At 46.4% G+C, this 15247-nt stretch overlaps 1 protein-coding gene across 1 annotated transcript in view; it reads right to left on the bottom strand.

The window, feature by feature from the left end:
* LOC147115026 (A-kinase anchor protein 7-like) overlaps positions 1–15247 on the bottom strand; it is a 92920-nt gene that overhangs the window by 39409 nt on the left and 38264 nt on the right. The window contains exon 5 of the mRNA XM_085993269.1: positions 12581–12750. Within this exon, the coding sequence (XP_085849395.1) occupies positions 12581–12750 (170 nt within the window). The remainder of the gene's footprint in view (positions 1–12580; positions 12751–15247) is intronic.

The following is a 15247-nucleotide window of genomic DNA, read 5'->3' as shown; positions in this document are numbered from 1 at the left end:
GTCCACAGGATTTCCGGGATTGCTGAACCTCGCCAGTGAAAGTAAGGCGAGAGTGGCAATTGAGGGAGCTGAACAAATGACACTCAAAAAATCCCATAAATACTCAGACCTCACACCTGCTTCCATGCCTAAGGGAAAGGCTTTTGCTGACACCACTTGATCTGGACGTTTGCTTTCAGGAGTTTGCAGGCAATTTGTACAACTTTGGAGGTCACCCTCACTACACCGGAGGTCACCCTCACTACACCAGAGGATTGTGCATCTGATCTCCACTTTACATTTGTCATCTATCAGATCAGCATGGGTGCCGCTTATGCTGTTTCACCTTGGACCTTAGATGAGCAACAGCAGCAGCCTTCTCCTCACCGATCTGCCACTCCACAGGAGGGGATGAGCACAGGGGTGTACCTCACAGGAGGCGATACCCCCAGCACTGGGTATATAGGCAGAGGATCAGCTTCCTGGACATGAGGCTCAGGGTATCGCGTCAGGTCGTGGCAGGTATTTTCAGCCTGCTGGAAGAAGACCTGCTGCCAAGTGGACCTGGTGGACACACGTTACCAGTGGCTGTCAAAGTGACCACCACCCTCAGCTTTTTCGCTTCAGGCTCCTTCCAGGGTTCTGCAGGAGATATTTGCAGGATCTCGCAGTCAGATGCCCACAAATGCAACACCCAGGTGACCGATGCCATGTTTGCCAGGGCAGGCACTTACGTACACTTTGCAACCGATGAAGCCAGTCAGAATGAGCGGGCGCTCGGTTTTGCTGCCCTGGCTGGCTTCCAACAGGTGCAGGGCATCATCGACTGCACACGTGACCACCCAGGAGTGATCGGGAACCGTAAGGGCTTCCACTCCATCAATGTGCAGCTTGACTGCAACCACAAAAAGATAAACATGCGTGTGTGCCAGACTCCCAGGGAGCTGTCATGATTCATTCACCAGTCCACCCTCCCTCAGCTCTTCGCACCTCTGACCAGACTTACCAGCTGGCTGCTTGGAGACAAGGAATATCCACTGCAGACATGGTTGATGACACTCTTGAGGAGGCCAAGTAATGAGGCCAAAGAGCGCTACAATCAAAGCCAAATAGCGAGCTGTGTAATAGAGAAAGCAATCAGGATGCTGAAGATGCGCTTCAGATGCATGCACAGATCTGGAGGAGACCTTCATACGAACCAGCCAGGGTCTCCAGAATGATCGTGGTATTCTGCGCTCTGCACAACAGAACGCAGCAGCGAGGATTGGAGCTGCTGGAGGAGCAAGGCGCAGAGCACAGAGCCTCTTCAGAGGAGGAGGAGGAACTTGATGTGGACATGGCACCAGCAGCGGTGCACATTGCTGCCCGGGATGGCCTCATTGGCATGATTTAGTTTGGTCGCTCCATTGCGCCCAGATGCTGAACGAACTTTCCCACGCCACCCCACAAAGCAGTTCTAAAATGACCAAACCATCCTGTCGCACACACCCATTGCTCGCAGTTAAGTCATGTCTTACCATTCATTACAACCGACAAGGCCACTTGCCATGCAGCAGGCAAAAATGGGCAAGACGGGAAAGTGGAGCAAAGAAGTAATTTTATGTGCAACCAAATAAAGTAAACTTAACAGTGAGACATTGCCTAACACACCCATGAGCATACCCTTGTGCAACTAGAATTCTTTCATCTTCCTCTTCCTATCAATTGTACATCATGCAACCCCTGTGGCTTCAGCAGAGGTAGAAACAGGCTGCTCACTTCCCTGCTCTGATTGCTAAGATGCTCTTGGCCGACGTCCTCTGGGTTTTGGAGCCTGTGAGGGCCCTGCCAAAGACTGCTTCACCTGCACCTGTGAAGAGACAGACTCAGCCATTGGGACAGGAGGCAGCATGTGGAGCACTGACCGAGGTGGGGGGTGCAACTTGGGAGAAGTGGAAGCGCTTTGAGCAGAGTCCCCACTTCCATGTCCACTTTTACCATCATCCCCCTCATCGCCCAGCCACATTTCCCTGCTTGCAAGGAGCTGGAGAGCACTTTGCTGCATATCAGTGGGGCGATGAATGGAAAGTCTAGGTTTCTATCCATCCTAGTTATGGTGGCATTCACAGTGTGCAAGCTGTTGGTGAGAGCAAGCATCCACTTGTTTAAATGCCGCGTTTGATGCTCCATGCAGGTGGCCACCCTTTCCATGGATGAACACATCGTAGCCACAGCCTACACCACCATGCCTGTCATACTGGAGATGGACTCCTCCATTCTCCCTGCAAATGAGCATATCACAGCAGGAAATCCTGCTCGAGGTTCATGCATTTTTGTTGTTCCCCCAGAAAGGATGTAGGTGAGGTTTTAAATGAATATTTTGCATCTGTGTTCACCATGGAGAAGGACGATGTAGGCATAGAAATCAGGCAGGGGGATTGCGATATACTTGAACAAATTAGTATTGAGAGGGAGGAGGCACTAGCGGTTTTAGCGAGCTTAAAAGTGGATAAATCCCCAGGCCCAGACGAGATGTATCCCAGGCTGCTGTGCGAGGCAAGGGAGGAGATTGCAGGGGCTCTGACACAAATTTTCAGAACCTCTCTGGCCACAGAGGAGGTGCCAGAGGACTGGAGGACAGCTAAGGTAGTACCATTATTCAAGAAGGGTAGTCGGGATAAACCAGGGAATTACAGGCCAGTGTGCCTAACATCAGTGGTAGGAAAATTATTGGAAAAAATTCTGAGGGACAGAACTAGTCTCCACTTGGAGAGGCAAGGATTAATCAAGGATAGTCAGCATGGCTTTGTCAGGGGGAGATCATGTCTAACCAATTTGATTGAATTTTCTGAGGGGGTGACTAGGTGCGTGGATGAGGGTAGTGCAGTTGACGTAGTCTACATGGACTTCAGTAAGGCTTTTGACAAAGTCCCGCATGGGAGACTGGTCAAGGTGGTAAGAGCCCATGGGATCCAGGGCAATTTGGCACATTGGATCCAAAATTGGCTTAGTGGCAGGAGGCAGAGGGTGATAGTCGTAGGTTGTTTTTGTGACTGGAAGCCTGTATCCAGTGGTGTACTGCAGGGATCAGTGCTGGGTCCTTTGCTGTTTGTAGTGTATATTAATGATTTAGATAGGAATGTAGGAGGTATGATCAGTAAATTCGCAGATGACACAAAAATTGGTGGAGTGGTAAATAGCGAGGAGGGAAGCCTCAGGCTACAGGACGATAGAAAACATAGAAGATAGGAGCAGGAGTAGGCCATTCGGCCCCTCGAGCCTGCTCTGCCATGTAATGAGATCATGGCTGATCATCCAAATTCAGTGCCCTGTCCCTGCTTTCTCCCCATATCCCTTTAGCCTTAAGAAATATACCTAACTCCTTCTTGAATATATTTAATGAATTGGCCTCAACTGCCTTTTGTGGTAGAGAATTCCACAGGTTCACCACTCTCTGGGTGAAGAAATTCCTCCTCATCTCTGTCCTAAATGGCTTACCTCTTATCTTTAGACTGTGACCCCTGGTTCTGGACTCCCCTGCCATCGGGAACATCCTTCCTGCATCTAGTCCTGTTAGAATTTTATAAATTTCAATGAGATCCCCTCCCATTCTTCTAAACTCCATAGATATAGATGGGTTGGTTAGATGGGCAGAACAGTGGCAAATGGAATTTAACCCTGAAACGTGTGAGGTGATGCATTTTGGGAGGACTAACAAGGCAAGGGAATACACAATGAATGGTAGGACCCTAGGAAGGACAGAGGATCAGAGGGACCTTGGTGTGCATGTACATAGATCCCTGAAGGCAGCAGGACAGGTAGATAAGGTGGTTAAAAAGGCATATGGGATACTTATATTCTATGCTTCGGCTAATGAAGGCAAGAGCAGGGAGGTTATGATGAAGCTGTACAAAATGCTAGTTAGGCCACAGCTGGAATACTGTGTGCAGTTCTGGTCGCCACACTATTAGGAAAGATGCAATTGCATTGGAGAGGAAATTCACCAGGATGTTACCTGGGCTGGAGCGCTTAAGCTATGAAGAGAGCCTGGACAGGCTGGGGTTGTTTTCCTTAGAGCAGAGAAGGCTGAGGGGGGACCTGATTGAGGTGTACAAAATTATGAGAGACATAGATAGGGTAGATAGAAAGGAACTTTTCCCCTTAGTAGAGGGGTCAATAACCAGGGAGCATAGTTTCAAGGTAAGGGGCAGGAGGTTTAGAGGGGATTTGAGGAAAAACCTTTTCACCCAGAGGGTGGTTGGAATCTGGAACTCACTGCCTGAAAGGATGGTGGAGGCAGGAACCCTCACAACATTCAAGAAGCATTTAGATGAGCACTTGAAATGCCATAGCATACAAGGCTACGGACCAAGTGCTGGAAAATGGGATTAGAATAGACAGGGCTTGATGGCCAGCATGGAGATGATGGGCCGAAGGGCCTCTTTCTCTGCTGTATAGCTCTGACTCTAATCATCCTCTTTGTCGACGGTGCCCGAGGTTCAGCATCTTTGTCCAGCTGAGCAGAGCTTGGAGTGTCCTGAACCCTTCAATGAGGAACTCTCCACTGTTGTCCCTGTCTGTACCATCTGCTCCTGCTCACAGGTGATGTGTGAGACATAAGGGGACAACACTACTTTCTGACTTACTGGTCCCACCGACGTGTGTTTATATGCACTGGTGCTGGTGTGCATGGGTCCTCTGATGGTGCACCCTCAGAGTCCACGACCTCCTCTGTGAAGTCTTATTCCTCCTCTGCCTAGACTTTCTGGGGATACTTGATGGGCCTGTGGGAGAGTAAAGACTTGAATTAAAACTGTCATAAGAAGAATGTTTTAAGTGACCATTATGCACATGATTATATTTCACTGGCTGCTGACATCAAGTCACCATGAGTGACTGTTGTATGCCATGTGGCTGTGTGATATTTAATTCTGTCACCAGGTCGCTGGGAGTTCCCCGTCTCTCCATCTCCCAGCGCCAGCAACTCTGCTGATCTCCAGCACTTCGATGACTGGTGGGCCACCTCCGGTTCTCTGCCTCTCCTGGCTGTTCTGTGCTCTCTTCTCTTGCAAGGAGGGAAACAAGAGACCTTTGAATGAGTGGAAGGGACGGTTGGACAACATCTGTAGAGGGTGACTATAAGGGAGAGGCGTGACATTGCATTAAGATGAGGGTGAGTCTCTGTGGTGGATGGTCAGATGGGGATGTGAGTAAGTGCATTGACAGTGAGGGATGGGTGCACCTTGCAAGGTAGGTTGGTGTGAGGAGTGATGTGCAGGAAAAGGCTTGGGAAGGCAGAGTGATGGGGTTGGAGCGACACGCACATCAAGATGAAGTTGAATGTGGCATTGTACTCACCTTTCCAGCCCTCATGAGGTTATTAAAGCGCTTCCTGCACTGTATCGATTACCTGGCTACCACACTCCTGCTACTCACTTATGCCGCTATCTCCAGCCATGCTGTCTTAGTCTCGGCAGCTAGCCTCTTCCTCCTGTCAGCAGGAACTGGGACCTCCCTACGGGCCCCGACACCTTGGGGGCAATTTTGCCAGCCCTGGAGAGGCGGGACAGTCGGGAAAATGGCAGAATCTGGGGGCGGGTACCCATCCCGCCCCCAAGCCATCTTCCCAGGAGGCGGGTACCCGCCCCGCAGTGGGAGCCACCTCCCCAAGGTAGGAAGGGGATTAGTGCTAATTAACTGCCTGTTAACGGCAGTTTTTTGGAGAATCCCTATTTTCAGCCCTGAAGTGTGGGCTTCCCGATGGCTCCGAACCTCACCAGGGGCGAGGCGGGCCGTCGGTCTGTGGGGGTCGGAGGGGCCGAGATGTCCAGTGTACAGGTGAGTGATGAGTGCAAGTGTGGAGAGGTAAGTGTGTGAGGTGTGTGTAAAGTATTTTAATAAGTTTTACTTACCTTTACTTCTTCCTGCAGGCTTCCTCCCTTCAGATCTCAGGAGTCCCTCAGGTCACCGGCACAGAACGCAGAATGGCCGCTGAACTGTCAAAAGCTGCAGCCTTCTGCTCACGAGATCTCTCTAACTGAGCCTGAGTGGAAGGACTCAACTTAGAGGAGATGATTGTCAGTGTTTGACAGCTTCACAGAGCTGTCAAACGCTGACATTTCATCTGTCAAAAGCTCTTGATGGATGAAACGTCACTCGCTGACGTCACCTGTAACCGGCTTTCCCTTAATTGGCCTAAGCCCGCTGGGCAGGCTTAACAAGGTCAATCAAAGGAAAATAGTGTGGGGTGGCCACAAGTCAATGGAGACGGGACAAAAACCTGACAAGTGGGAGTCCTACCTCCAAAAGCTCCCCATTGACAAAATCCAGCCCCTTGGTGCGGAGCCTGCATTTTTTATTCTCCAGCAATATAAATGTTTTTACCAATAAGCAAATCACTATCCACACAAACCACTCTCTTCCCCACCAACCACTTGCACCTCCACCAACCTTCAACTCTCGTCTGTGCATTGCTCCTTTAAATACCAGAGCTGAATTGGACCCACGCGTGACATCATCACGCCTACTCAGTCAATTGGTCGGGAAACCCGGAAGTCAGATTCAAATGCAGCTTCTTCATTAAAAAGCCACCACATAACGTGCCGCTTCAACTTCCGGATTCCCCATGCAATCCAGGGCTCCCCCGCTGCCAGCACGTCGCGAATTAAAAATTCCAGCCAATATGTGCAATTCTGGCCCCCTCACTTAGAAGGAATATAATAGCCCTGAAAACGTATAACAGAATTACTGGGATAATACAAGGAATAGACAAACTAAATATCTAATTTAGCATTGGTAGGTAAAATTGAACACAAGGAATTCCAACCTATTCGAGTTTCTTGTACTTGGAAGTAATTCTACAATCTAAAGGGGAAGACTAGTTACAATGGAAGGGGGCAAGGGTGGGAGAAGAGACAAGTACCACAACTTTGCTTCTTTAATTCTAACTTTTTTTTTTTAAAAAAAAAGCTCAGCAAGTTGTTAAATCATGCAGACCAAAAGGTTTGATCCCTGGTCTGTGCCAAGTTGACTGATCTCTGTCAGGGCTATAGCAAGTTACAATTAGCCCCAGCACCCCTTTTTTGGGAGACTGTGGGAAAGACGGGATGAAAAAAAAAAGCCAGGCCTCCTTTTCTTTATCTCCATCTAAATGAACCCTTCTAGAAGTGAGAGCTCGTGTACATACGTTCATGCGTGTGCGCGCGTACAAAAAGACAGGGACTCCGACTCGACAGTGATGCCTCTTAACTGAATAGCTCATTTGTGAAAGTTTAAGACAACAAAGAAAAAAAAAGTTAAAACCTACACAATAAACTAGAAGAAAGCCGGGGTGGAAAGGAAAAGGCCGAGAAACTGTATTGCAAATTGTTCTTTTGGCTACAGTTACACATGGTTAGATTATATACAAATTAGGAGAGAGAGAAAAGTTACACTTGCATTTATATAGCGCCTTTCACATCCTCAGGACAACCCTAGGTGCTTTGCAGCCAATGAAGCACTTTATGAAGTGTAGTCACTGTTGTAATTTAGGCAACGTGGCAGCCAATTCATATACAGCAAGGTCCCACAAACAGCAATGAAGTAAGGACCAGATAATCTGATTTAGTGTTGTTGGTTGAGGGATGAATATTGACCAGGACACTGGGAGAACTCCCCTGCTCTTCTTCAAAATAGTGCCATGGGATCTTTTATGTCCACCCGAGAGGATAGACAGGGCCTCGGTTTAATGTCTCATCCGAAAGATGGAATCTCCGACAGTGCACCACTCCCTTAGTACTGCATTGAAGTGTCAGCTTAGATTATGTGCCAAGTCCCTGGAGTGGTAGCACTCTCTCCTGTGCAGCAGCGGCGAGAGGATAAAGAGCGGCCCGAGAGCGGAACTGAATTAAAGCAGCGCCAGCGCCAAGGATCCGATTCAAACACAACTTTAAAGAGTGACATCACTTGTTACATGGACACTTTGTTCCAGGAGGCAGTCACACCCTTTAGGTTAAGTACTACTTTAGAGCTCATCAGTGGTCAGGGACAGGAGGGCGTGACTGCGAGTCAGGAAGGTATGGAGACCCAGGATGTAGCGATGGAGGAGCCTCAGCCCTGGACCTTGTCTAACAGGTACGAGGTACTTTCTACCTGTATGGATGAGAAAAAGGACTGCAGGGAGGATGGGCAAACTGACCATGGCACTGTGGTACAGGGGGCCATCCAAGTTGGGGGGGGGGGGGGGGGGGGGGGAAGAAGGATGGAATGTGGTAGTATTAGGGGACAGTATAGTCAGGGGGATAGATACAGTTCTCTGCAGCCACGAAAGAATCCCGAAGGCTGTGTTACCTGCCTTGTGCCAGGGTTAAGGATATCTCCTCACGGCTGGAGAAGAACTTGGAGTGGGAGAGGAAGATCCAGTTGTCGTGGTCAATGTAGGAATCAATGTCATAGGCAGAACTAACAATGAGGGAGTGGGAGAGGAAGATCCAGTTGTCGTGGTCAATGTAGGAATCAATGTCATAGGCAGAACTAACAATGAGGGAGTGGGAGGGGAAGATCCAGTTGTCGTGGTCAATGTAGGAATCAATGTCATAGGCAGAACTAACAATGAGGTTCTGCTGAGGGAGTTTGAGGAGCCAGGGTTTAAATTAATAAGCAGAACCACAAGGGTAATGATCTCTGGATTACTAACTGAGCCACGTACAAATTGACATAGGGTCAAGCAGATCAGAGAGATAAATGCGTGGTTCAAAGAGTGGTGTGGGAAAAAGGGGTTTCAATTCATGGGGCACTGGCACCAGTACTGGGGAAAGAGGGAGCTGTTCCATCGGGACGGGCTCCACCTAAACCAGGCTGGGACCAGCGTCCTGGTGAATTGAATAACTAGGGCTATAGATAGGGCTTTAAACTAAAAAAGGGGGGGGGCGGGGAAGGGGGGTCAGGTGAGGGGAAATTTAGAAATCTAAAAAGAAAGGTCAAGGCAATAGAGCAGTGTAGCGATTTGGGTAAAAATAAGCAGAGTGTGACAGGAAGGGACAGAGAGTTTAATAGTAGCAGTGCAGCAGAGAATAAGGTCAAAGCAGGGAATAATGGTAAAAAAATGTAAATTAAAGGCACTTTATCTAAATGCACAAAGCGTTCATAACAAGATAGATGAACTCATGGCACAAAGAGATAAATGGGTTTGATCTAACAGCCATTACAGAGACATGGTTGCAAGGTGGCCAAGGTTGGGAACTAAATGTTCCAGGGTACTTGACATTTCGAAAAGACAGGCAGAATGGAAAAGGAGGGGGAATAGCCCTGATAATAAAGGATGACATAAGGACAGTAGCAAGAAAGGACCTCGACTCAGAAGATCAGGAAGTAGAATCAGTATGGGTGGAGTTAAGGAATAACAAGGGGCAGAAAACACTGGTAGAAGTAGTATATAGGCCCCCCTAAAAGTAGCTGTACCATTGGACAGAATATTAATCAAGAAATAATAGGAGCTTGCAACAAAGGTAATGCAATAATCTTGTGGGACATTAATCTTCATATAGACTGGGCAAATCAAATTGGCAAAGGTAGTCTGGAGGACAAGTTCATGGATGCATTAGGGACAGTTTCCTAGAACAATGCGTCATGGAACCAACCAGGGAACAGGCTATTTTAGATCTTGTACTGTGTAATGAGACAGGGTTAATTAGCAATCTCTAATAAAAAGGATCCTCTGGGACTTGCCCAAGTCTGAAACTAGAGTCTTAAACTTAAATAAAGCCAAATACATAGGTATGAGGGGCAAGTTGGCTAAGGTAGATTGGAAAAATAGATTAAAAGGTATAGTGGTAGATAAGCAGTGGCTACATTTAAAGAAATATTTCATAATTCTCAATAAAAATACATTCCATTGAGAAACAAGAACTCCACGGGAGAAGTAATCCAACCGTGGCTAATTAAAGAAGTTAAGGATAGCATTAGATTGCAAGAAGCAGCTTATAATGTTAAAAATAATAATAGTAAGCCTGAGGTTTGGGAGAGTTTCAGAAACCAGCAAAGGTTGACCAAAAAATTGATAAAAAGGGAAAAAATAGAATGAGAGAAAACTAGCAAGAAATATAAAAGCAGACTGTAAGAGCTTCTACAAGTATGTAAAAAGGATGAGCAGCAGCAAATGTAAACGTTGGTCCCTTAGGGGCTGAGATAGGAGAAATTATTATGGGGAATAAGGAAATGGCAGAAATGTTGAACAAATATTTTGTATCTATCTTCACAGTAGGAGACACAAAAAGCATACCAAAAATGATGGGGAACCAAGGGTCTAATGAGGGTGAGGAACTTAACGTAAATATAAGTACAGAAAAAGTACAAGAGAAGCTAAAGGGAATAAAAGCCGATAAATCCCCTGGACCTGACGGCCAACATCCAAGGGTTCTAAAAAGAGGTGGCTGAAGAGATAGTGGATGCATTGGTGTTGATCTTCCAAAATTCCCGAGATTCTAGAATGGTCCCAGCGGATTGGAAGGTCGCAAATGTAACACCGCTATTCAAGAAAGGAGGGAGAGAGAAAATAGGGAACTACAGGCCAGTTAGCCTGACATCAGTCGTTGGGAAAATGCTAGAAACCATTGTTAAGGAAGTGGTATAAGGGCAATTAGAAAATCATAACATTATTAGGCAGAGTCAACATGGTTTTACGAAAGGGAAATTGTGTTTGACAAACCTACTGGAGTTTTTGAGAATGCAACTGGTAGAATAGAAGAGAGAGAACCAGTGGATGTGGTGTATTTGGATTTTCAGAAGGCCTTTGATAAAGTCCCACATAAGAGGTTAGTGTGCAAAATTAAAGCACATGGGATTGGGGGTAATATACTGGCATGGATTGAAAATTGGTTAACAGACAGGAAACAGAGTGCAGGAAAAAATGGGTCTTTTTCAGGGTGGCAGGCGGTGGTTAGTGAGGTACTGCAGGGATCAGTGCTTGGGCCCCAGCTATTCACAATATATATCAATGATTTGGATGAGGGAACCAAATGTAATATTTTCAAGTTTGCTGACGACACAAAACTAGGTAGGATTGTGAGTTGTGAGGAGAATGCAAAGAGGCTTCAAGGCGATTTAGACAAGTTGAGTGAGTGGGCAAATACATGGCAGATGCAGTATAATGTGAATAAATGTGAAGTTATCCACTTCAGTAGGAAAAACAGAAAGGTAGAGTATTATTTAAATGGTGATAGATTGGGAAATGCTGATGTACAAAGGGACCTGGGTGACCTTGTACACCAGTCACTGAAATCAAATATGCAGGTACAGCAAGCAGTTAGGAAGGCAAATGGTATGTTGGCCTTCATTGCAAAAGGATTTGAGTACAGGAGCAAGGATGTCTTACTACAGTTGTACAGGGCCTTGGTGAGACCACACTGGAGTACTGTGTGCAGTTTTGATCTACTTACCCAAGAAAGGATATACTTGCCTTAGAGGGAGTGCAGCGAAGGTTCACCAGACCGATTCCTGGGATGGCAGGACTGTTGTATGAGGAGAGATTGGGTCAACTAGGCCTGTATTCACTAGAGTTTAGAAGAATGAGAGGGGATCTCATTGAAACGTATAAAATTCTGACAGGGCTAGACAGACTGGATGCAGGGAAGATATTTCCCCTGGCTGGGGGCTATAGAACGAGAGGTCAGTCTCAGGATATGGGGTAGGACATTTAGGACTGAGATGAGGTGAAATTTCTTCACTCAGAGGGTGGTGAACCTGTGGAATTCTCTACCACAGAAGGCTGTGGCAGCCAAGTCACTGAATATATTTAAGAAGGAGACAGATAGATTTCTAGACACAAAAGGCATCAAGGGGTATGAGGAGAGAGCGGGAATATGGTATTAAGATAGAGGATCAGCCATGATCATACTGAATGGCGGAGCAGGCTCGAAGGGCCAAATGGCCTACTCCTGCTCCTATTTTTCTATGTTTCTATGAAGAGGAATTTCTTCACTCAGAGGGTTGTGAATCTTTGGAATTCTCTGCCCCAGAGGGCTGTGAATGCTGAGTCATTGAGTATATTCAAGGCTGAGATAGATAGATTTTTGGACTCTAGGGAAATCAAGGGATATGGAGATCGGGCGGGAAAGTGGAGTTGAGGTCGATGATCAGCCATGCTCTTATTGAATGGCGGAGCAGGCTCGAGGGGCCTTCTTCTGCTCTTATTTCTTATGTTCTAAGGCGGATACTTGGTATTCAGAACCAAATTGCGATGCACCTTTTCCTGTAATTAAATCACATTAGCTATGTGCAGACGTCCAGCAGGTAAAAGTCCAACTGGCTCTTGGACATTGTTGGAAACAGGGAATCACTTACAGCTAAGTGATTAGAAGACGTATCCAATTTATTTTGCTAACGAGAGCTAAAAGTAAAGGATATATACAACCTCTTTAGTGGTTTACAGAAGCTAATTCTGCTTGTACAAGCTATACAAGTATTGGGAAGTTTTAACCTCATCTTCGATCACATCCCTACTTTCATGAAAGATTTACAGAAATGTGCAGTACTTAAGTTTACAGCCTCTCACTTTAAGTTATACAATTTGTTATTAGGCAAATAGTTTTATTAAATAGGGTTCAAGACAATAACAATTAAATCAGTCAGTGAATCTTGTACTGACCAGCCACTGCTCTCAGGGTAGATACTACTTCATCGCTCATATCTTCCGACAGTTTTGCAAACAGAACCTGGCCGTGAAATTGTCCTATTCCCTGGAATAGCAGATTTAGAGGTTTTCCCTCTAGGATGGCATCCACTTTGTTTTTACACTGTTGTAGTGCTGACACAGCTCTGGGAAATGAGAAACAGTTCACTTGTGAATACATGTCTTACTCCACTACTGCCAAGGATACATTTGTCAAAAAAATAAACTTAACATTTGTAAATTTTAATAGCCTATTTAAACAAACAGCCCGCTCACCCCTCACGACAGTCTCCAATGTTTACACAAACCGCTTCATACCTCTCAAAATATCCACCTAAACAAAAATTGAACATCACTAAAAAACATTAAACCACCTTTAATTAATTATTATAAAATTTCGAGCTGCATTGTTAATTTACAGGCAACACTTGCCACAGCAGTTGCACATCTTTCATTATGTACACTGTATGCTGAAAATGCAGAACCACAACACTTTCTCACCATCTCCTCTCCTCAGGTTTGTGCTCAAGAATGAGTAATTGAAAAGTTAAAACTAACTTTTCTTTTGGAATGGTACAGAAAAATGTGCACCCCTGGCTGAACCAGCATAGTGGTACCAGGCTAAGTGGCAGATTCCTGAATTTAAGAGGGCAAGGCTACAAAGAAAGATAATCTACCCTGGGACTACTGTTCAAATAGGAGGACGAGGGGAGAGTTATTGGCAGTCTGGAGGGGGATGGAGATTAAAGCCAAGAAAATTCTTCTGCTGGCACAAGATTCAGGGTGTAGTGTCAAAAGAAAAACAAATATTGTCCAGATTTACAAGTACCAGGTGGATGAGATTACCAGGAAGGATGGTGCAGCAGAATAATTTTTTTTCACGGACTGGATGAATTCCTCTTAGCAATTAAGATTCAGGACTAGTAAATCTAGAATCACAGCAAGGAACTGGTTGGCAGGTTTGGAAGGGCAGACTAAATGGACTGGTCTTGTGTTACTCGGTTAGATATTTCCTAATATTTCAAAGTGTATTAAATAGGAATTAGAGAGCCTGGAGGTGACAAAGGCACAGATGAGGGTGTCAGCAGCAGATGGGCAGAGACAGGCGATGTTATGGAGGTGGAAATAGGCAGTCTTTATGATAGAGAGGATGTGGCATCATAAGCTCAGCCTGGAGTCAAATAGGACACCCAGGTTGGGGACAGTTTGGTTCAAATACAGACAGTGGCCGCGGAGGGAGATGGAATCCTCGGGTCCACTGCATTGCACCCAAGGACAGGCACACCATTAACCTCAGCTGTAATATTGTGACCGAAGAGCATACCTGTGTCAGTGATTTTTTGAAAAAATGTATTCATTCATGGGATGTGTACGTCGCTGGCAAGTCCAGAATTTATTGCCCATATCTAATTGCTCTCGAGAAGGTGGTGGTGAGCCACCTTTTTGAACCGCTGCAGTCCGTGAAGTGAAGGTACTCCCACAGTGCTGTTAAGTAGGGAGTTCCAGGGCTTTGAGCCAGCGACGATGAAGAAACCGTGATATATTTCCAAGTCAGGATGGTGCGAGTTGGAGGGGAACTGGAGGTGCTGGTGTTTCCATGCACCTGCTGACCTTGTCCTTCCAGGTGGTAGAGGTTGCAAGTTTGGTATGTGCTGCCAAAGAAGCTTTGGCAAGTTGCTGCAGTGCATCTTGTAGATGGTACACACTGCAGCCATGTTGTGCAGGGTGGAGGGAGTGACTGTTTAGGGTGGTGGAAGGGGAGCCAATCAAGCAGGCTGCTTTGTCCTGGATGGTGTCGAGCTTCTTGAGTGTTGTTGGAGCTGCACTCATCCAGGCAAGTGGAGAGTATTCCATCACACTCCTTACTTGTGCCTTGTAGGTGGTGGAAAGGCTTTGGGGAGTCAGGAGCGGAGTCACTCATCACAGAATACTGAACCTCTGACCTGCTCTTATAACCACAGTATTTATGTGGCTGGTCCAGTTAAGTTTCTGGTCAATGGTGACCACCAGAATGTTGATGATGTGGGATTCAACAATGGCGATGCCACTGAATGTCAAGGGAGGTGGTTAGGCTCCTTCTTGTTGGAGATAGTCATTGCCTGGGACTTGTGTGGCACGAATGTTACCTGCCACTTATCAGCCCAAACTTGGATGATGTCCATGTCTTTCTGGAAGCAGGCACAGACTGCTTCATTGTCTGAGGAATTGCGAATGAGACTGTACACTGTTCAATCATCAGCGAACAGCCCCACTTCTGACCTTATGTTGGAGGGAAGGTCATTGATGAAGCAGCTGAAGATGGTTGCGCCCAGGATACTGCCCTGAGGAACTCCTGCAGCGATGTCCTGGGGCTGAGATGATTGGCCTCCAACAAACACAATCATCTTCCTTTGTGCTAGGTATGACTCCAGCCAGTGAAGAGTTTTCCCCCGGATTCCCATTGACTTTCATTTTAATAGGGCTCCTTGGTGCCACACTGTCAAATGCTGCCTTGATGTCAAGGGCAGTCACTGTCACCTCATCTCTGGAATTCAGCTCTTATGTCCATTTTTGGAACAAGGCTGTAATGAGGTCTGGAGCAGAGTGGTCTTGGCGGAACCCAAACTGGGCATCAGTGAGCAGGTTATTGGTGAGTAAGTGCTG

Source organism: Somniosus microcephalus, chromosome 7 (genome assembly GCF_052327205.1).
Source record: "Somniosus microcephalus isolate GS21.2 chromosome 7, FLI_Smic_1.0, whole genome shotgun sequence".
Taxonomy (NCBI): Eukaryota; Metazoa; Chordata; class Chondrichthyes; order Squaliformes; family Somniosidae; genus Somniosus; species Somniosus microcephalus.
Note: the sequence above shows the minus strand (reverse complement) of the source record. Positions and strands in the feature narration are given on the sequence as shown.